The following is a 24,022-nucleotide window of genomic DNA, read 5'->3' as shown; positions in this document are numbered from 1 at the left end:
TAGCAACTGTTACACAATCATGATCAGTTTTTCAAACTGACTGATTGAAATTAAACACGATTATGTTTTTTGGCCAATCAAATACAGTGTTACAGTGTTTAGTGTTAAAGGCCGTCCCTACAAATTAGGGTAAGATAAATTTTAATTTTCATTGTACAGAAACTGTATAAAGAGATTTCAAGTGCAAATGTGTTATTAGCACCTGTAAAGTATCAAAAGAAATTGCTTAAAGTTGGATCGTGGGACTAGTTAGCTAACTAATTTATGATTAGCAGCTGTAATTCAGAGGTTTCCAAATTACAGGTCAGCATCATCTATCTTCATCCCCAGAGTGTAAGCAGATATACTGTCCCTGGGGTGGCTATAGCTCAGGAGGTAGAGCAGGTCATCTACTGATCAGAAGGTTAGTGGTTATTTAAGAATCAGTCCATTTAACAATCCACAGGGCTTTACTTGATCAGTATTTTGTTGGGTTCCAGCTTTGATTCGAGTCCAGCTGTGGTGATATCAGTTGATTGTACATGATTTGGAATCCTGTGTATCTAAGATCCCATAGATGGATGTCAGAGCGCAAACCTAAGTCATCAAGTCCGAGGAATTCTCTGTACAAACCTGAGACAGGATTGCATCGAGGCACCGATTTTGGGATTGGTATCGAAACATTTCTGCAACGCTAAAGGTCCCAATAAGCACAGTGGCCTCTATTTTTCGTAAATGGAAGAAGTTTGGATGTTTCATATAGGGCATTAATGTTAGAAAATATGGAACAAGTGAAACGCTGTTGTTACAGCCTGGCTCAAAATCTGCAACGTAAATATGGAGACTAACACATTTTTGCATAGATTAGGTTTTATTTTAAATTATATAATATGTTAGCTAACATAGTTGGTTCCACTTAGACAAAGACTAGTGTGCCTCCTCAAAAGCCTGCAAACAGCTGAACGCTCTTGCACTGCCACTGCAAAGAGAATAGGGGTTGCAGAGGGTGTAATGCTGATAATACTTTCTGGATGCACTGCATCCCAAAAAGAACGACGTTCTTAAGTTAAAGGGGGGTCCAGCCCAGTACTAGGAAGATGTAACTAATGAAACAGGAAGGGAATGTATGGTGAGTGAATTTGTATAATTACTACTATCTGGGATAATATCAATGGAAGATTCAAAAAGAAATGCTGTCATGCAGTGTACATCTGGACAGATGTATCCACAAGAAGCACTACGTGACAAATGTTGCTCATTTGTTTTATGAATACATTTTAATGCTATATTTGGAACTAGAAAGCTAAAAAAAAGAAATATCTAAAGTAAAGCGTTTAGACACACAGATACAAATGACATATTCATCTATAAGATCAGATATAACATGAGTGTCTTTTCTCTTAACATGAACTTTAATAGAAATAAAAACGTTGACAATAGTATTTTCATTGTGTTTCTGACAAATGTGTGGTGTCGGACAGTGTGTGGGAGCTGTTTCACATTTATAGTCTTGTTATGGTAACAGACTGGCAGAGAGGGCTGATGCCAAGAATAGAGTAGCACAGTCTGGCACACAATCACACTGCAAACAGAATATGAAATCAAATATTTTCTCGTTATTGTCTTCCAGCTCATGTGAACACCTTCTCGGTTTTTTCATCCCTCTGCTTCTCTCATCTCTCTCCGAACCCCTCCGTCATCGCTGACTCACCTCATCTCTCATCTCTGCCCTATGTTTTTATTTCTTCCACTCCAGTGAACCTTTATTTGCACAAAACACAAATTCAAAAGGCAATGAAACCAGGTAACCAAACAGTACATGTTTGGCATTGAGACAGAGTGCAGGAGTGACATCGACAAATGACCCACTGTCAGAACTGATCTATAGGTTTTCATATAACATTTTTTGTTTTTGTTATTTATGGCAAAGGCTCCTTCAGCTCTCTTTATTAGTATTACATAGAGGGGCTTCCAAGTCACTAATCTGATCTATATTTTTTTGTTGGTTTTGTTTCTTTGGAAAGTCAAAAAACGGTAGAGAAATGACATTTGGTGGTCATCTGTAAGTGGTTATGGCATGGCATTTAATAAGAAAACAGTAGTATTTATATAGGGTCAAATCACAATAACAGTTGCCTCAGGGTGCTGGACTGCTAATCTGGGTCTTCCCAGTGGGTCAATGTGCTTGTAGGTCGATGGGTCAATATAATTCTTATTTTATGCTTTGCCGATTATGCAGGCCCGCTTGAAGTGCTGCTGCGCACTGGACCTACCAGCACTGACAGCAGCCCATTGGTTCATGTTTTTTTACTGACGCTGGATTGTCCAATCAAAACTTTTAATGCAATTTGCCTCACTAAACTGTGGAAGCCCGTTTCCGCCACAAAAAAAAATATCCCTAACTCGAAATTTCGACTTAACTCAAAATTTTGAGAAAAGTAACTCGAAATTTAGAGTTAGCTCTGCCAATCAGTCATCTACATGAATGATGTCATTTCCTTGTTACCCGGAATCTGGAGCCCTCAGCTACAAATGCTACAGCTAAGCTACCAGTATTACAGCCAGTCATGAATGCACAAAATTTCAGCGTGGCTTCACAAATGATGAAATCCTCATATTATTAGCTGAATCACATGGCGTTACTGTCAGCAAACGTACTCTCGAAAGCCCCAATTTGTTGCGATCCGGTTTTGAGTGTACATTCCTCTGTGCCATATCCTTCTGGGTAACAAGAAAATGACGTCATTCACATAGATTACTGATTGGCAGAGCTAACTTGAAATTTCGACTTATTAACTCGAAATTTCGAGTCACTTTTCTCAAAATTTCGAGTTAATAAGTCGAAATGTCGAGTTATGGATACTTTATTTTGTGTGTGTGGCGGAAACGGGCTTCCATACTAAACTCTGCACCTTGTGGAGCAGAGCTTAGTGAGGAAGAAGCGGTTGATAAAGATGGACAAATAAAAGTGAAATGATGGAGCTGAAAAGCTGAGAGAGAATAACAAAGAAACTAGAAATAGACGCAGCCTAATGTCTTCAAATTAACCAGCACGGCCAACAGTAGTACCAGCAACAACTACTAACAAGCCCTTGCAATCACAGGAGGCTCCTGTTGCTAGAACTAGTCGTGAAGAGGTTCACCAGATATTTTTTCTGAATGAGGTGTTGATGGCCGGATACTTGAACAGAGTGAAACCACCTCTGTGTAATCCCTAAAACATGAGCGCAGTGCTCCAAAGCAGGAACATGGGCTCTGTGGGAGTCAGGGTAGAGCATTATTCAGGAGTAGAAAAGAGAAGAAAATGAATTTATATATATATATATGAAAATTAGGTTTACTGCCCTTTAACCACTTTCAGTGCTTGTTTAGTTCTATATGAGTCTTTATGTCTCTTTGTCTCAGGGAACTGAAGCACAGGACCATGAAGGAACCCGATGAGCCAAAGTTTCAGCTGCAGGAGTACGTCGACAAAGAAATGAGGACCGCTGGCTGCTGCCGCTCATAGACCACATCCTACTTGTGTGTGTGTGCGTGTGTGTGTGTGTGTATTTGTGCAAGAGAGAGAGAAAGACAGCAGGTGCACTCTCTTACACTATGTAATAAGTTTGAGTTGGTGTACCTGGAAATGGCCTGAAATTCTCAATGTTTATATTTCTCTGCGGCCAATACGCTTTCTCTCCCGACCCACCTTCCCTCTGCGACTGTGAATGTAATATAATTCCTGTCTCCAAGCTTGCACATACACATGCATGTCTGCGCACAGACGCTATGTTTGTAAGCCCGTTTAATCCATTCTGTGCCAGTTTCCATGAGTGATGTAAATATTTTAAATGTAATTTTAATTTTGTGCTCTGGAAGCTTTGTTGTTTATAGATGCCTGTCTTATTAAAAGAAACTCTACAGATGTAACAAGACTGAATATTAAATCAGTCTGACTAGAATAACAGAAACCAATTTGTACAAATCACCATTGCACATAATGTAAGCTGTCATTCTGCACTACAGTACATGCTGTTTATGTACAGGATACCATATAATAACGGTTTTAATAACACTGATGTGTCTGTGACCCATTCGAGCTAGCGACCTTTTGTACACAGTTTAAGTTTGACGTTAGAACTGTGTCATATATTTCTAACATGAATAAATCTCCAGCAGACCTACAATGGAAAATGTATCTTCCTGAGAAATGATGCAGTTGTTCCAGAGAAATCATTTTCTAGATGTTGATCCGTTTTCAGTAAATTAAAGAAAAGGACAAATGCTTTTTGCAACAAAAAACAACTGCATTTGTGTGAAGTCTGCTGTTAACCTGCACAGCAAAAAGAAAACATTACAAAAGACAGTTGAATATTGGGTGTGAAAAGCGTATTTGCCATTGCATATTTTTTCCCCAAAACTTGAATGGGACCTTACATATACAGTATTGTGCAAAAGCCTTGATGCGCCACTCAATTCTTTACATTTTGTTAGGAAAATGTGAAATAGCTGCAGTGATTCATTGAAATGTGCGCAAAGATACATGGAAATATATCAATACATAAGGTAAAAACAGAGTTTGTGAAATTCCCAGCAGCTTGAAAGTCAATATTTGATATTACTCTCTTTCTTGTAATTTCTTTAAATAATTGTCTCTAATAGTTCTTCAGGTTTTTTTGAAGGACAAAAGTTCTTCTTTGGATGTTGGCTGCCTTTTGTTCCCACATTGATGATCCCACACTGCTTCAGTGATGTTGAGGTCTGGGATCTAGGGAGGCCTGTCCATGACTGACAGCATTCTACAGTGTGTTTTTCTGTCCCAGTATGCCTTTACTGCACGGGCAGTGTGTTTGGGATCATTGGCATGCTGAAAAACGAAGCTGTTGCCAAGCAGACACTTTCCAGATGAAGTAGCACATGATTGTGGTACTTTATTTTATTCTTAATTCATAATTCAACCAGTTTTAACAAGGTCAGCATCAAGCAATGCAATTGTACCTCTATCCTGACCTTCTCCATAAGTATTGATAATGAAGTTTCAATTTTGGATTATGTCTCCTTAAAACCTATTGCCAGTCCTTTAAATCGACTTCTTTACAGCCACCCTGTTTCTACTAGTGAGTGTAAGTAAGTGCCTGAAGATACAATTTAAAATAAGTTATTTGCTAAGTGATGTCTGTTATGTGTAGACAAAACACTAATTGATCCCTTGAGTTTTGGTGCCTTTTTTTTTTTTATCTCTGATTCATAGATCAGTGTTGGGTGGCTTGACAAACCAAAAAAACAGTATTTGTCAGAAAATTGCCAATTACAAGGATGGGACTGAAAATGAGTGAACAAGCAGCAAATGTCCAGAAAAAAATTGGACAGACATTTTGAAACCTGGCTGCTCAAGAACATTTAAAAAATGACAGGAAAATCTGTCTCCTTGGAAACAAAATATAAAGAAATGAGGAGTGGCTCAAGACGTTTGTAACGCTACTGTAAGAACATCTATGAATTAAAATGCAGAGATCTGGAATTGGTCCCGTGTAAATCAGACTCCTCTCATGGAATTTTCATGTATCTTTGTACCATATGTCCAGGTCTTCATCAGCTAAAGAAAATGATCACAGTGATAGACCCAACTTAAAAACAATATATAGATTTTGAAGTTTCATTCGATTTATTTATGAAAACCTTAATGTGTGCTTGAAAGTTTTAAACAGAGATTTTCTTTAGTGAGCCTTTCTGATTAGAAGATACATATCGCTGCTGAAAAAGAAGCTTTTCATTGCCCGTATTTTTTTCCACAAAAAAACAACATCATGGGGCCAGATGTATAAAACGTAATAGCGTAATGCACAAAGGAAGGTTATGAAAAATGTGCACATTCTTTTTTTTTGTCAAATATATAAAACTGTGTTGTTGTTGTTGTTTTTCTTTTCTTTTCTTTTTTTTGGTTTATTAAAGCTCAATTTTTGCCATTCCTATTCTAACCAATTAGTGGAAGTACACACTCCCTTGTTATGGTATCATTACAATATGAGCAAACAAGAACCACAGCTTTACTAAGTATGTAACTGGGAAGGTCATTGGAGAATGGGAGAAAGGGAAATGTGTAATTGTTGATCTCAGGTTCATGATCAGGAGAAAAACTAGTAAGGAAAGAAGCAGTGGAGGCTACTAACTATATAAATTCAAAGAAAAACACCATGGCAGAAATGCTGTACTACAAGGGCATCAGTTCTTGCAAGAAAAACACATTTATATGCAGAGCCACATCTTTTTATAGCTCCGACAATTACCATAAGTAATAAAAAAAAAGGCTTGGTAAAATTTAGTGCACATCAAATTATTGTCACTGAAGTCTATGAGTAGCGAACTGTTGTGTTATGTGTTAAGTTTCCCTGACCTTTTCTCCCATACCATCACGTGGGGCTCTGCTCTAATACAAACCATACCACTTTATGTGTGGTGAAAACCGTATACGTGTTTTTTAATGCACACATTCTGTTTATACATCCAGCCCCTGGTTTCATTTTACCACATTGCGCAAAATTTTCAAAACAAAATGAACTTACAGCAGAGTCGTATAATCTAGAACAGTGAACCGCAGGGGAGCGTTTAAATCTTCGAGGACAGCTTGCTTACGTTTTTTCTATTTTCTCTGCAGTTATTGGTAGAAACCCGTTATTTTTTCCAGGTGTTTTATCAAAGATGGTTTCATACAGATTTCTGCCAATGTTGTAAACTCTATCAACTAGTACTATAAAGCATAAATAAGGATTTTACAGTGAAGTACACATTTTTAGAATGATCAGTTCTCATGAATTTATTGTTAACTTGTAATCTGTATACTGTATCTTAACTGAGGTTATTTGTATTGTATCTTTTGTGTTGACTAATAAAGAATCTAGCATAAAAATGAATGCATTTTTTGTGGATCTTTAGCTCCATCATCTGGTACTAACCTGTGACTACATTTGCTGCAACCAACTGTTGCTACCTACGCCAAGGAGGTTATGTTTTTGGTAGCATTTGTGTATTTGTGCGGGTTTTGTTTTTAATGAATTCTGATAAAACTTTGTGGGGTGTAGTGAGGGTGTTAACAATCTATTAAAATTGGCTTACATCCACCAAAGTCTTTAAGGTAAACTTGCTGATTTATTGGTGAAAAAATGACAAAGAAAAATGGGGATTACAGTTTACATCCAAATATCATGTCATATTTGACCTCTGACCTCACTGTTACATTTCCCATCTGCCTTTCTAATGATTTCCTGCAAATTTTTCAGGCTAGACTGAACTATTAACTTTAGGGTAACAGGCTAATACAGTAGGTTGTAAACTATACAACCTGACACTAATCAATCACTGGCTTGATTGATTAGTGTCAGCTGTGTTCCCCGACCCTCATTTAAAGAGTTATCATTTTTATATTGAGGTTAAACAACAGAAGTGATTAAATATTTCACAGACAAGGTTGTGAATACATTTAAGGCAGGGGTGTCCAACTCCAGGCCTAAAGTGTCCTGCAGATTTTAGATCTCACCCTGGGTCAACACACCTGAATCAAATGATTAGTTCATTACCAGGCCTCTGGAGAACTTCAAGACATGTTGAGGAGGTAATTTAACCATTTAAATCAGCTGTGTTGGATCAAGGACACATCTAAAACCTGCAGGGACACCGGCCCTTGAGGCCTGGAGTTAGACACCCCTGATTTAAGGCAATGTTTTGAGATTCTTTGCAGCAGGTGATTTTTTTTAGCTCTTCATGATTTATTTCAGTTCAAACAAATGCAGTTTTTTAAGGATTAAAGGACAAAACCTAACATAGACTTTAGATGGGTTTAGTTTCCAGAGCTGAAAAGTGAAGCCATTGTGCAGTTTGTGGTTTCGGCTTGGTTATGCTCAGGGAAACAATCAGTTGGAGACACCACAGCACTGTCTTCTCATGCTTAATGTATGCTACTGTGGTTGTGTCTGTTTGTGGAAGTATTTGCCCACGGAGAAGGGTTTTCCCAACGTGGCAAATGTACTCCCACGCAGTCTACCAAATTCCCAACGGCACGATGCTCCATGCTACAATGGTCTCAAACTGATAATGGCAAGTCACTGCACCGTTGTGAGTTTGTTTTGTGGAAACAGGACGAACTGTTCTAATTGATGCACTCTGTAATAAGTCTTCAGCTGAAACGTAGGTGTAAATACACCTATAAAGCCGTAAGTCTGGTCCCTCCGTCCTGAAATTTTAATCTGTGAGTGGGCAGCAGGAGTTTAGTCTGTTGAGAGAGTATTAGGCTGTACTGACCCTGAGGAATGATGTAGAAGAACACAATGTGAGGTCAGGATATGGTAATCTATCTTTAATTTTACTTAAAAGGATTAATAACACTACATCAAAGTGAATGGAAAAAAAACACCTTAAAACTATGACTAAGTGTGTCATTCCCCTGTAATTAAATGGATTTCAATGTATTTTATTTGAAATTATTATGTCATTATATTTACCTATTGAGCATTTGCATGTGACATGCACACATTACTAAGGCTGTCCGCCATATTGGCATATATGGCAGATACTGGTGGCGATCACTTGAGTCGGCTGCACAGTTGCTAAGGACAACTGAATGGTAGAACATTCATCATGCTGCGCTGTTGGGTGCACCAATCATCAAGGGCACAAAAGCTGCATCCCAATTCTGGGGCTGCACCCTTCAAAGGCCACATATCGAAGGGTGATTACATCACAGCGAGGCGACGAAGTCTGTCCCAGTTTGAAGGCTCCTCCCAATGCGGCCCACAAACGTGGCCTCCTTTCCCCGGATTTAAATGATGGGTCGGGTGCATACTTTGTGGCCCAGCTGATTTTTTTCTTTCCCGTTTGTCTAGTATAACGGGAAATGGACCTAGTTAGCAGATGATGCTGATACGCACAAGCTGCAGTGAAACGGTTTTTCTACAGTGGGAAAAAAACCCCAACAATACAGCAACAACAATGGGTTAGAAAAGTGAACTGACAAAAGACACTCGGGCAATCTATAAAGAGAGAGAAACGACAGTTATCGAACAGCATAAGATAAATGGAAGTACGGTTAAGTATACAAGAAGGTGATTTAACTACAGACTCAGGCAGGGTTTTGGAAGCTGGTGGCTGAGGCAGGGCTAGGCACAGGTAGACAATTAAGCGGGCAAGCTGGGTGGCTTTATCTGGGTGAGGTGTCCTGGTTGAGGATGGAATGCAAGTGAGGCAAGCTGGCGAGGATGGTGGGTGGTATGGGCTAAGGGGTGCCTGATAAGCCGGTAGGTGAGCTAGCAGGAAGCAGATGAGAATTCCAGTGAACGCTTTAATCACTGTAAATGCTAAGGCTGAGACATAATTCAACGATGAATGACTCATTCCTTAAGTACCCTGACAGATGACACAAAATGATCTGCACGCATGTAGGTGAAACTCTGAGTGCCATGCCCACCTAATCCAAGAAAGGAAAGAAAACAGGAAAACAGAGCCCCAGCAATCCCGACTCCTAACCCATGACAAAGCAGCGGTAGAAACTTTGGCAAATGATACCAACATTTTTAAATGTAAGTTATTTTCAAGATGGCAATTCAAAACGGTCCCACTCTTTTTTTAAAGTAAAAGTTATTAGATTTCATACAGTTGAATATTAAATCTGGTACAAAGGTCAACTAGAACAGCGGTCCTCAATCTTTTTTGCGCCACGGACCGGTTTATATCCGACAATATTTTCACAGCCTTTGCTAGGTACAGCAACAGTATGCAACTAGTTATCTCTTATGTGAATAAGTGTAAGGGACAGTACTTTTCTTTCTAGAAGTCCTAAGTCATGTAAGTAAATTTAGCTGTGGATGCTGTCCAGGGATTACCATGGTTGACTGTCGTATTATTTTCTGTCTGTTGAGGCAATGCTTGAGAAAATGGGCCTCCAAGGGAAAGTCACTCCTTTGCAGGCAAAAAATGGGACAATGAAAACAAAAAATAAAATATTTATAATAGTATTATATTATGAATGTTTAACAATAACTTTTCCTAGTTTCAGATTAGTTTTCCCATTTTAGGTTTTGTTTGTTCTTTTCTAGTTGTCCCTGCTGTTTATTTGCAACTTCTGTTCAGCCATAAATAAAGGCTTGTTTCTGTTAAATGTCTACGTCCATCTCTGTTGTCTGCGTTTTGGGTCTACTCCTCTTTAATCTCCACACTATGACGCCTTTGCCTTTAGAGTTGCAAGTATCCAGGGTCAGGCAGCCCATTGCTGCTACACAGCCCTGGTTTGTCCTCATGGATGTTAGGACAGAGGGCTTTCACCAGGACTCCAGTCCTGATTGGCTCCATCAACGAGGACATTTCAGGGACCAGTTCCGCAGTGGGAAACCAAGATCACGATGAGGAAAAGCAGGAGGATGAGGACCAGCTGGTGAAGTGAAAATGTAAGAGAAAAGGGGAGATGAATTACGTGACTTGATTAGAGAAGATACAAGATTCAGAGGGAAATGGATGAAAGAAGACAGAGGAAGCACGAGAGACAGGCTATTTGGCTTGCTGAAAAAAAAATTGTTCAGAAATGAAATGTATAAAGTTCTGTAAATATTCCTTGTAAATACTTGCATTTTATTTGCATTATTTTTTCCAACTACATAAAACATAAAAATAAAGATTTCACATAAGAAAGAACACCACTGAAGAAATCTGGATGAAACTATTATTTTATCTCCTTTCCAGTCTGGTTTTAGGAAATTGCACAGTACTGTAACTGCTTCCCTAAAAGTTCTCAATTACGTCTATGAAGCCCGGGACGCAAAGAACTACTGTGCAGCTCTTGTTATTGACCTATCAAAAGCCTTTGGCACTGTTGACCATGGTATTTTATGTCAGAGATTCCTGGAAATAGGCCTTTCAGACCAAGCAGTTGGCTGGTTCTATAATTAACTTTCGGACCATAAGCAGTGCGTGCAGCTCAGTGGTCTCTCCTCCAGTTTTTTAAATCTCACTAATGGAGTGCCGCAGGGTTCTGTCCTGGGGTCTACTTTATTTACTGTTTATGTCAACGGTGTGGGACAAAATCTTTTCTTTTTTCCCCAAAATTCGACAAACGACAACCCATAATGTAAATATGAAAAAGTTTTCTTGAAATTCTTGCAAATTTATTGAAAATAAAAAACAAAGTATTCACAGCCTTTGCTCAATACTTTCTTGAAGAACCTTTGGCAGCAATTACATTTTGAGTATAATTATGAGTATAATGCAACAAGCTTAGCACACCCATTTTTCAGCAGTTTCTCCCAATCTTCTTTGCAGAACCTCTCAAGCTATCAAACTGCCATTTTTAGATGTCTCCAGAGATGTTCAGTCGGGTTTAAGTCTTAACCTTGCCTACTGTCTGAATATTTTACAGGAAAGGAATAAAAAGGTAGGGTTGGATCCATCATTACAAGATCACAAAAACCTCCAAATTGTGATGGTATTTTTTTTCTTGTAACCTGGCAAGGGAAAGAACAGTCCTTATCACATTTAAGATGGTAAAATTATAGTCACATCATCAAAGAACAAGACCAGTTCAGTGAAAGATCACAATAATAGAAAAACAACAACTGAATAACACACAGATCAATAGACCAATTTGGAGTGGACGTCATAGTAACGTCATGCTGAAATAAGCGAAGTATAACCAGTGTGTCTGGTTAACTGGTTAGATTTGTTTACATATTCCACTTTCTACGTTCTACATATTGCATCCGCAGATTTGTTATTTTAACTGTCTGCTAGAGTGTATCACACAATTTGACAAGATTAAAGACTTTTGCAATTTTGTTTTAAAGTTGTTACCACCAGCTCCTGAAAATCCACGTGGCCTACCCTATCCCCTCAACACCACCCATCAGCTTTGTGTAATAAAGTGGGATTTTAAAGGAGGGAGTGATGGACACTGAGCAACATATCACTCAGCACAGAAACAGGCCATAAGATTAAGGAACCAGGCTGAAAAAATTTGTTTCTGATCATTTTTTATCTGACTCAGTAGTGCTGGCTTAACCTATTCCCTGGACATGTCTTTCCAAATGCAGGTCCATGGTGTGCTTGCGTGCCTGTTCTTTCCAACCTCACATACAGCTCAAATTTAAAAAGCACTGCAGCTTCATGGCTGCACCATGACCCTAACCTGGGATGATTAACCTGCATTAAAGCATGCATTTAGTATTGTAAAATGTCTAGATAATATTCATATATGCCCAGCTGCTGCAGTTTTGTTATTTTAGAAACAGATGACATCAGCTGCACACTCCTGTTAACATGAGAATTATCTGCAAAATAAATGTTGTCTTTTGTGCATGCGTTGTACAAATACTTCACAAATTTGGCTTTGTCACCTGCTTGTACACATTGCTTCTTTGGTTCTGGCCTGTTATTTGTTTGTAGATAGATGTGTTTTGTAAGCCTGTTGGCAAAGAATGCTATTTGAGTGTAACTTAATAAAAATCAAACATGTTTCTCTGTGTATTATATTTATTTATACCTTTGTTTTGTCACTGCCCTTAGCCTATTGGGATGCTGATTCAAAGAAAGGCCCAACTTGAGGAATTCATTAAGCGATTCCACAACTCACTGTTACTGTAACACAGAACACTTTATCAAAGTGGATGAAACAGGAAGACACAAAAAACAGAACTGCAATCAGTGAACTTGATTCTGAGTGTAATGCGAGGTGTTTTAAAAATCAATTGTGTACAGAAAGTCAAAAGTGCCTTTCAAGTATGCTAGAATCATACATGTTACCATCAACAATATCATCGTGAATATTACACACTTAAAGTTTACAACGAGCGACATATGCTGACAATAGCCTTAGACGGGTAAATGTGTAGTAAATGGAAGTGCAGTAAACCTGCCTACCACCACCAGCTTTCCCAGGCACTGCTGACGTGAAGGCGTGTGGATACCCTCTGTTCAAAGAAGCTTCTCTGCGTGAGTGAAGGCAGTGACTCGGCTGAGCAGCTCCTGTGGAGGTTTGGGGAAGACCATACTTCTCACCCAGCCTGCTGATGCATGCTGAGGCATCTGGATTTACAACACGAATTGCTGGTGTTGACATCATCAGTTGTAGCCACTGAAAAGACTAGAAATGGGAGTTATACATTAGATGTTGACCATTGCACAGCTTTCCTGCAACCATAAAGTAAAAGGGTTAAATGAGATATTCAGCCTCGTGTAATTTCAGCTAAATCCAGGAGCATCTTAGAGTCTACAACTTACTGTAAACATACAAGAAATGCAACACTATAGAAACATAGCAGAGTTGCTGGCTGCTTCACTGTCCTGCTACATATTGTTTTTTTTGGTGACGCAACTTCCATCAACAGATGATTGGTAGTCTACAGTGGGATTCAGTGCTCCTATTGGCAGTGGATAGTCAGAGTCTACAGAGTCTGGCTATGAAAAGACGTAACTGTCTACAGTCACCGTAGACTTTGCGTGTAGACACGTCTCCTTACTCACCTCTTCCTACCTGACCTACACGACCCTGAGGAAGATGCAGCGGAGGACGAGGGGGAAACTGGCAGTCAGCGGTGCTCTCTGGGAGGACTGTCTTCAGAGGTGACATACCACCAGTTTTCACAACAGAACACAGGAGGAACAATACTGTTTGGATATCACAGGTTCTGTACAGCATCAGGGTTAAAAAAAACTGTACTCAGAAGCATAATATGTTTAAACAGATTTAGATACCTCCATGCCACAGTGGCCGATTCTTGACCCCAGTAAAGAGGTGATCATTTTCACCTCTTATTCATATGAATAGAGCTGTCTGCTCTTTGGTCCCTAAAACATGTCACAAAAAGATAAAATTTAAAAAAAATTAGAATTAGTTGTATGTAAGTGGCATTACACGAAAAACCACAGCACCCGTCATACAAGCTAGTTTACAGGCAATTCTTACAAAGAAATTATATTAAAAACAAAAAAACATGTCTATGCAAACCTGAAGCCTAACCACTTTGAACTTTTAACTTTTGTTCCACCCAATTTTCACATTTCCTCCTTTCCTCTCCTGCTTTCTCTCCCGCTTTGTCCACCATTGCTATCACAACAAAATTCTCCCCTTAGGCCTGCAATGAATCCTGGGATAGGGTGGGCCATGGAGGATACACCACCCAACTCGACCTTCAAATCCAGGGAAAGATGGATGCGATTGTGGGACGCATTTGGAGGAGCCTTCGAATTTGCTGCAACAACCAGCCGTGGATCCATTACCATTGCCATGTGGCAGCAGTCATGCCTCTATTCCCTTGCTTGTAGGTGTGTCACTAAGCTCCTGAAAATATGCATTAAGTGCCATATTATCACAGTTACACTGACTGACTTGTATTTTTTAACGGCACAGGAGACGCGTACATGTAAACAAGCATTTTTAAATCTAAGGAAACAGAAACAGGTAGATTACCTTGTATTTGCCTTTCGGGTTGTTCCATTTCTTTTTTGCCGGTTTGGCTGTTATGGCCTGAAGAACTAACAAAAACAGAATCCGTGCTGCTCTAATCCTTCCCCAGACACACAGGCAACAATACAAGCACTCAAAATCAGTACTGGAGAGGCTCTCATTTGCTGCTCGCCACTCAGTGAGAGCTTGCATTTCTTCAGTTGTCACTTGATTAAAATATACCATGTTAAATACTAGATAATTATACTACTAATAATAATAATGATAAGAAGAAGATTAAAACAGTGTTCAGGCCAAAGAGTTCAATTTTGATCAGACTAGAGAATTTTGTTTCTCATTGTCTGAGAGTCCTTTACGTGTTTTCTGGCAAACTCGAAACGAGCTGTCAAGCGCCTTTTATTGAGTGGCTGCTTCCGTCTGGTCAGTCTACAGTCCTAATTGGTTGAGGAAATGGTTGTGCTTCTGGAAGATTCTCCTCTCTCCACAGAGCAAGCCTGGAGCTCTGTCAGAGTGACCATCATGTTCTTGGTCACCTCCCTGACTAAGGCCCTCCTACCCCGATACCTTAGATTGGCTGGGCAGCCAGCTCTATGAAGAGACCTAGTGGTTCCAAACGTCTTCCATTCAACGGATAATGGAGGCTACTGTGCCCACTGGGACCTTCAATGCAGCAGAAATTTTTCTGTACCCTTCTCCAGACCTGTGCCTCGAAACAATCCTGCTTCGGATGGTTACAGACATTTACTTGAACTTCATGACTTGGGTTGTGCCAACTATGAGAGCTTACATAGCCAGGTGTTGGCCTTTCCAAATCATATCCAATCAACTGAATTTACCACAGGTAGACTCCAGTCAGTTGTAGAAACATCTGACAGATGATCAATGAAAACAGGATGCACATGAACGAAATTTCAATGTAAGGGCAAAGCCTGTGAATACTTCTGTACATGTTATCTTTGTGTTTGAATGACTTTGGAGGAATGTCTGGCATTTATTTCAAGCTGTGAATACATAGCTTACCGGATATAGTTCCTCACCCAGTAAAGGGTTAAAGATGCCTTGCACTTCGTTCTGGTTTATCTCTGATGCTGCTGTCGACACTGATGATGGAGACAATACTAATATACATTGTGTTCTGTTTGCTTTTGCCTAAATAAAGTGTTCTCTCCTGCTGTTACTGTGTCCTTAGTTGCAGGTGGAAAATAGGTTTCCATGCATATGTGATCAGCATTGTTTGGTCAGACAGGCTGTGACTCACACTCTGGCTAATAGTTATTCCAATTTCTTTAAAACATCCCAGTCTGGAACACTATGACAAGGACACACAGAAATATTTCCCCCCTTTCGCTCTTGTTTACTAGATGCGGGGGTGCTTGAAGATGAGCCACTTGAAGCGTGTTGCCCTGACAATATGACCTAAAAAAGTTTTGCCTCATACTATGTCAAGGTGAAATGACCTTAACTAGATAATCTGACTGGCAGGCTTATGTCATAATCATAATAATGGGGTTATTATCTAAAATGGAAACACTATATAACAAAAGGATAAAACAGAACATCTACACATTTTGACACCCAATAACATGAACAAGTGCTCAATAATTACAAACTGATTAGTTCACGCATACAACATTTCATGTAATAAACAAGTAGAACTCAAAGGACATTAGGAATTAAAGTGTCAAGGTGTTTTCTTGGTCAAAACTATCAAAACATCAAAAAATTAGGAAATATCTTTTATCAAGGTGGAGCATGTTGCAATGCGTGTTTTGCTCAGCAGGGGTCGCACTTGTACCACAGATTTGCTCAGTAGTCACAATCATCATGTATATTACATCTCACAGCCTGTATGTGCACGTTTTTCAGCTGGCAGTAACTCTGACTACCCCTGCACCAAGTCACTGTTTCTGTCATTCGATAATCGTAATGAAGACCAGCATTTTAGAACAACAACAACTAATATGGGACCTGCATTATTTTCTGATGCAATCACCTTTTTCTGTTTGTTTTGACTGAAATTTAAGACCAGTGCCGCTTCCGTAGTAATTTGACTAAATCTACAGCTACAGCCAGAAGCTTTTTTAGTGATAGAGTTCTGCATTAGTCTTTTTATCTAAGGCTAACAAGCTTGGTAAGTGGGGGGAAGTGGGGGGAAGCAAAAGACTATGGGAACATGGATATAGATATTTGCTACTTAGTGCTATATAATTCAATTCAATTCAATTCAATATAAGTGCTAAGTAATTCAGTTCAATTAAATTTTATTTATACAGCGCCAAAGCACAACAACAGTCATCTCAAGGTGCTTTATATTGTAAGGTAGACCCTATAATAATACATACAGAGAAAAACCCAACAATCATATGACCCCTATGAGCAAGCACTTTGGCAACAGTGGGAAGGAAAAACTCCCTTTTAACAGGAAGAAACCTCTGGCAGAACCAGGCTCAGGGAGGGGCGGGGCCATCTGCTGCGACCGGTTGGGGTGAGACATGGTATATAAGTTATATACTATAACTAGTATAAGTAAGCTATAGTAGTGCATTACTTATTTGTGCTGAGATATTTCTTTCATTCACTACATCACGTACTTTATCTTGTAGAAAAACGTACTGTTAAAAAAAAGCATTTCTTTTTTTATATTAGTCCCACAATATAAAACGAGTTCAGCATACCTGCTTTAAACCTTTGAAAAAATGTTAAAATGGTCACTTTAAGCTATAATATATGTACAACTACAATAAGTTGTACTGACCAACTATTACAGGCTGTAAATGTTCATTTCTGCTGTAAAGTGTTAAATTTAAAAACAGCTCCAGTAATGGCCGTGCAAATGTGAAACTAATACCTGAAGTGTTTTTGTTTATTCATTTTTAGCTTGAAAGTAGATAAGAATATGAATAGTGGTTGATTTCTCGGGTTCTGGGCTTCTAAGATGCTCACGTGTGTTACATCAAAGTCTCTTAGAGTCTATCACTCTAACAATGCTTCACGTTTCTAAAGATTTTTTCCATTTCTTCCAGCTTAAATTGATTCACTATTTTTATTTCCATACATGGAAAAAAAGAGTAGCAATCACAAGACAAAGGATGTTTCCAGAGGAGGTCATGCTGCCTGAATGTGTGTAAATATGTGCAATGGTGTGAATAAGTAAACAATAGAGAGTCATAGTCATCCCACTTGCTAACAGAGCGCCTCATATGACTTAGCGAAGGCCATCTGTTACACCGGTTGCTCCCCGTATCATTAGCCTTAGCTGAGGGCACCATAACCCCGATGGCTCTTCTGTAGTGGTCAGTGCCTCAGTGTGTGCGCTCTCATCCTCCACTAGTTGCCAAGCAGTTCATTCTACTGTGCTAAAGTGACCAGGATCCCCAAACAAAGCCATGTGGCGTGTGTATATATGTGTAGAAATGCTGGAAAAAAAGAGAGGAAGAAAGAAAGACTACTGTGTACACTACGGTGTGCTTTTCTGAATTATACCTTCTCAGAGAGGCCATGATAGTCTGGAGCAATAATGCTGCATCTGTTAAACCACCAGACAAAGTCTGAGATACATTTAGGATGAGACAGTGTGCGGGGGAGGGGTTTTTGTTCTTATTGTCTGGATTTTGATGCTTCGGTCTTGGAATAAACTCTCTGAACTCACCAAAGTTACAGAAATCTTAATAATACTAATAATGAAAGTGACCGTGAAGATTAAATGCACTAAAACCCGGGTTCAGCTCCATTTTTGTCCTCCTTCTGCTGACATTTTTTTGTGAACCTTACTTACACTGTTATTTGTTGAGTCACTAGGTTGATCTAACTAAACTTATACAGGGTGGGCCATTTATATGGATACACCGTAATAACATGGGAATGGTTGGTGATATTAAAGTCCTGTTTGTGGCACATTAGTATATGGGAGGGGGCAAACTCCTCAAGATGGGTGGTGACCATGGTGGCCATTTAGAAGTCGGCCATCTTGGATACAACTTTTGTTTTTCCAATAGGAAGAGGGCCATGTGACACATCAAACGTATTGGTAGTGTCACAAGAAAAACAATGGTGTGCTTGGTTTCAACGTAACTTTATTCTTTCATGAGTTATTTACAAGTTTCTCCTTGTTCACAGCCATTGACATGTCGAAGAGGTTAACACGTGAGGAGCGGATCGAAATTTGTTGATATCTGGTGAACGCAGTAACCGGGTCATTGCAGCAGATTTCAATGCAAGACACCCTACGAGACCACCCATCTCCCATGCTACAGTTAGCAAACTGCTTGCTAAGTTTCATCAAACTGGTTCAGTGTTGGATTTGCCAAAATGTAGACGCAAGAAAACTGTCACTAATGAAGAAACATCAGTGGCTGTCCTAGCTTCATTCAGATTAAACCTTAAAAGATTAAACCTTAAAAGATTAAACCTTAAAAGTAAAAAAAATCTTTAGATATTTTAAGGTGCATTTTTAATTAGCTTATAACTGTAATCACTGTACTGTGAGTGAATTATTTTTAACATCGGTTACAGTCCTGTTAACCTTGGCTCCCAGGACTATATCAGTTTAACTGGAGTGGATTGAATTTGAATGGGATTTACTGATTGGAGTGGAGCAATCAAACAGTACTGTACGGAGTACAGAGTGTCAACATATTGACACTTCCCAGGTCCCCTTGGCACATTGGGCATCCTTACATGTCATTTTTTCAGTTGGCTGGTTTATTTTAACCTCAATCGCAATGTTCACAAAAAGGCAGAAATCAAAAGAATTCACAAGCGGGAAACAAATCATGATCTCCTGAGTTGTAATTTTCACATTAACCAACCCCATCTGCATACTGGACTTTGTAGTTCTGGTACTAGAATCAGATCAACTTGGATTAGATTATTCTGAAATAGCCTGAGTTTAGATTAGTTTAAATTTACTTGTCAGGAACATTGTTTTTGAATTTTTTGCTTCTTTGTTTTGTACAATCAAACAAAAAAATACTCATCTCCTCAGAGAAAGGATGCATTGCATCAGATTTAGCTGCTAGCCAATTTACGTCTGCTAGTCCTTCGAATAACAAAGAGCAAGCAAAATAAGCAATAAGCAAAATTATAATAATACAAATGCAGTTAGCTATTCGAATAAGATAAAAACACCATTAAAAAAGTATTGCAGAACACTTAGACAATATCCAAATCCCATTTATCCAAACTTTTAAGTTAGAAACTGTTGGATGGTTAATGTTAGCAAATCTCAGATTTCAATATCCACCTCATAACATCTCGTGAAAAAGAGTGGAAATATATGGTTTCAACTATATTCACAATATGATGTAAAATGAGAATCAAAATGTCCAGTCGTTATCAGCCTTTTCCACCTGTGTCTGTCCATAACCCACAATGTATCTTTTAGAGGTAGAAATCACCAGACACCCCACAATACGATATTATTGCAATGTTTTGCTGATTGTGTGTCCTCAAAATAAAACTTTGTCAGTACCTGTTTTATGCAATAAGATTTTGTTTTTGTGTAAAATGAGATTTTTAAGCACACCAACACTGTCACTAAAACCTGCCATAAATGTCAGCATAAGATGAAGTCAGTCTGATGCCAGTCTGCAACTGAATGGGGTCAAGTTGGCAATTAGAGGCAATCTGTTTCTGATAGTACAGCAATTAACTAATAAATTAGTGAAAATCGCATATCCTTTGCTGTCTACATAGACAAAAATTCAAATTTAACAGAAATTCAAATGTGGCTTTTACATTTGCACTCAGCGACCTTCCTGTGCTATAAGTATATAACCATTACTACCAACTGGCAGCCAGTTGAGTCGAGTCCCTGTTAAGTTGTGCTGATTGACAAAGATCATTTAGACTGATGGCAACATGCTGGTGATCTGTCTGTGTTTATGAATTAGACAACATTTTTGCAAATCTTCAGCAACCTCTCTGAGAGTGATTGCTGTCGGTCTTAAGTCAGACTGTGACTCAAGCTCAAGCTCCTGACAACTACAAACCGGATTCCAAAAAAGTTGGGACACTAAACAAATTATGAATAAAAACTGAATGCAATGATGTGGAGATGGCAAATGTCAATATTTTATTCAGAATAGAACGTAGATGACAGATCAAAAGTTTAATCTGAGAAAATGTATCATTTTTAAGGAAAAATATGTTGATTCAAAATTTCACAGTCTCAACAAATCCCAAAAAAGTTGGGACAAGTAGCAATAAGAGGCTGGAAAAAGTAAATTTGAGCATAACGAAGAGCTGGAAGACCAATTAACACTAATTAGGTTAATTGGCAACATGATTGGGTATAAAAAGAGCTTCTCAGAGTGGCAGTGTCTCTCAGAAGCCAAGATGGGTAGAGGATCACCAATTCCCACAATGTTGCGCAGAAAGATAATGGAGCAATATCAGAAAGGTGTTACCCAGCGAAAAATTGCAAAGACTTTGCAGTTATCACCATCAACTGTGCATAACATCATCCGAAGATTCAGAGAATCTGGAACAATCTCTGTGCGTAAGGGTCAAGGGCGTAAACCCATACTGGATGCCCGTGATCTCCAGGCCCTTAAACGACACTGCACCACAAACAGGAATGCTACTGTAAAGGAAATCACAGAATGGGCTCCGGAATACTTCCAGAAACCATTGTCAGTGAACACAATCCACCGTGCCATCCGCCGTTGCCAGCTGAAACTCTACAGTGCAAAGAAGAAGCCATTTCTAAGCATATCCACTAGCTCAGGCGTTTTCACTGGGCCAGGGATCATGTAAAATGGAGTGTGGCAAAATGGAAGACTGTTCTGTGGTCAGACGAGTCACGATTCCAAGTTCTTTTTGGAAATGTGGGACGCCATGTCATCCGGACCAAGGAGGACAAGGACAACCAAAGTTGTTATCAACGCTCAGTTCAGAAGCCTGCGTCTCTGATGGTATGGGGTTGCATGAGTGCGTGTGGCATGGGCAGCTTGCATGTCTGGAAAGGCACCATCAATGCAGAAAAATATATTCAGGTTCTAGAACAACATATGCTCCCATCCAGACGTCATCTCTTTCAGGGAAGACCCTGCATTTTTCAACAAGATAATGCCAGACCACATTCTGCATCAATCACAACATCATGGCTGCGTAGGAGAAGGATCCGGGTACTGAAATGGCCAGTCTGCAGTCCAGATCTTTCACCTATAGAGAACATTTGGCGCATCATAAAGAGGAAGGTGCGACAAAGAAGGCCCAAGACGATTGAACAGTTAGAGGCCTGTATTAGACACGAATGGGAGAGCATTCCTATTGCTAAAATGAGAAACTGGTCTCCTCGGTCCCCAGACGTCTGTTGAGTGTTGTAAGAAGAAGGGGAGATGCCACACAGTGGTGAAAATGGCCTTGTCCCAACTTTTTTGGGATTTGTTGACACCATGACATTTTGAATCACCATATTTTTCCCTTAAGATGATAAATTTTCTAAGTTTCAACTTTTATTCCGTGATTTATGTTCTATTCTGAATAAAATATTGACATTTGCCATCTCCACATCATTGCATTCAGTTTTTATTCACAATTTGTTTAGTGTCCCAACTTTTTTGGAATCCGGTTTGTATTTAGTCACCAGGAGTTATAATCATTCAACAGTGTGTGTGTGTGTGTGTGTGTGTGTGTGTGTGTGTGTGTGTGTGTGTGTGTGTGTGTGTGTGTGTGTGTGTGTGTGTGTGTGTGAAAGGTTGCTGTCTGATTTTCACTTGACTACTGACCCTACTGACCATTACCTTCCAAAGCTACCTTCCTCTGAATTAGGAGGTAGCTTTGAAAAGCTGACTGTGTCCAGTGTTGGATCATTTGTCAGTTGAGCCGATTTAATTAAAGTTTGCTCAAATAATGTTATCTGTATCAATAAAGTACTTCCATGCAAAATATCACAATACAATGCTCACAATGCCCACTTTCGCTTTCACCTGCTCCTCAGGTTTAGGCGCTATAAAAAGTCCTGTTTGGTTACAGCCATTTAATAAAGGCACTTGTTTATGTTTAAGCAATAACTACTTTGTTAACATTAGGAAATTATGGTGGCTTAGGTTAAATTATTCCCCTTCATAGCTGCAAGCTTTGTCCAACTCATGCTGCCAACGGTAACTTTGTGCGTAACTAAAACGTGCTAGCAGCTCTGACAATAGCCTGAAATGTCAGTGATGGAGAGGATGGAGATACCAAACTCTTTTCTCATTACTACAGTGCAGGATTTGTCTGGCCCTTCTGTTGTGACAGTGACTCTGACCTTCTGAAAAAAAAATTCATAATGTTGCTGATGTGATAAGTGTCTCACAGTATTGAACGCACTTTCTCCTTCTGGGAAACTACCAGGGTCATTGAAACAATTTAGATTCGATATATCAATACTGGAAATACACACTTCCTTACTCGTTACCAGCATGTGACAGTAATGTGGGTGATTAAGCTATCATTCATTAAAGCAAATGGACCACTGCTAGCTCTCTGTGTGTGTGCACGTGTATGTGCACGTGCTTGTGCGTGACTGTTATGGAGACAACCAGCTTTCCACCCAGGCAGTCCCATTAAGATAAGCCTCCTGTCCACTCAGCCGGAAGAACATCAACAAACAGCAAGGAAAACCTCCTGCTGTGACACACACACACACACACACACACACACACACACACACACACACACACACACACACACACACAGGCTTTGGTTTGTTTACTTTTTTTACTATATAAAAAGGATTTGTTTTATCGTTTTATTTCAAAGATGTTACACATTCCGCAGTATAACCTGTGACCTCTGGAGCTATTTCGAAAACACTTTACAGGTTTCAGAATTTAAGATGTGCCACATATCATTAGCAGAATTGACTTTTTATGATGATTTATGAATAAATCATGTCAATCCCAAAATTATTATTATTGTTATTATTATTATTTTCTCTGTCCTGTCCGGCAGTGTAGCCATCAGAATTGTTGTCTGAAGGCCAAATAAACCCAAACAGATTTACTTTTACAAGAGAAGCATTACAGCATTCACTATAATTGTCCACTCAATAGTTATGTTTTATTAGAGCTTTTTTTTTTTTTTTAGATTATTGTTTACTTTTCTGTCGAGTACTCAGGATGGGCCACGTGTATCTACTGTATTGTGTGTTTTCAGCCACAGAATCCACCCTCGCTGACATAATGAATGCAATGAAGCAATAAGAGAGGGATGCTTGCAATGACTCACAAACATAATGATATGAATAGGTATGGCGGTCGTATTATCCTGTATTTATTTAGTGAATTATTTGTTATTTGCTAATACATTCACAACCCAGATAGGGACAAAGGCACACATGGATAGCAAATGGAATGGCAGGAGAGACGACATGTGGCAAAAGAAAAACACGAGAGAAACAGAACAGTCCTCGCAACCTCGCTCTTGAGCCATGTGACATTGAATTACACAAATCATTCAAGAGGAAAAACTTCAAAAGAAAAGAATTAAAAGAACATATTTTGTATAATAGGAATTCCATAAAAGATGATGGTATCTGCGGACAATATTTAGCAGTATGCACACTTACAGACAGTCATCTCAAGGCTTCATACTTTATAATAAACTGAAAGTATCAGAAATGTAATCGGGTCTATA

The 24,022-nt window shown here is 39.1% G+C and overlaps 1 protein-coding gene across 1 annotated transcript in view; it reads left to right on the top strand.

Moving 5' to 3' along the window:
* The window catches only part of LOC134632818 (ras-related protein Rab-26), a 144,265-nt gene extending 137,437 nt beyond the window's left edge, over positions 1-6,828 (top strand). The window contains exon 9 of the mRNA XM_063481633.1: positions 3,385-6,828. Within this exon, the coding sequence (XP_063337703.1) occupies positions 3,385-3,487 (103 nt within the window). The 3' untranslated portion in view covers positions 3,488-6,828. The remainder of the gene's footprint in view (positions 1-3,384) is intronic.
* Positions 6,829-24,022: the final 17,194 nt, after the last annotated feature.

Source organism: Pelmatolapia mariae, linkage group LG8 (genome assembly GCF_036321145.2).
Source record: "Pelmatolapia mariae isolate MD_Pm_ZW linkage group LG8, Pm_UMD_F_2, whole genome shotgun sequence".
NCBI lineage: Eukaryota > Metazoa > Chordata > Actinopteri > Cichliformes > Cichlidae > Pelmatolapia > Pelmatolapia mariae.
This window is presented reverse-complemented; position numbering and strand designations above follow the sequence as displayed.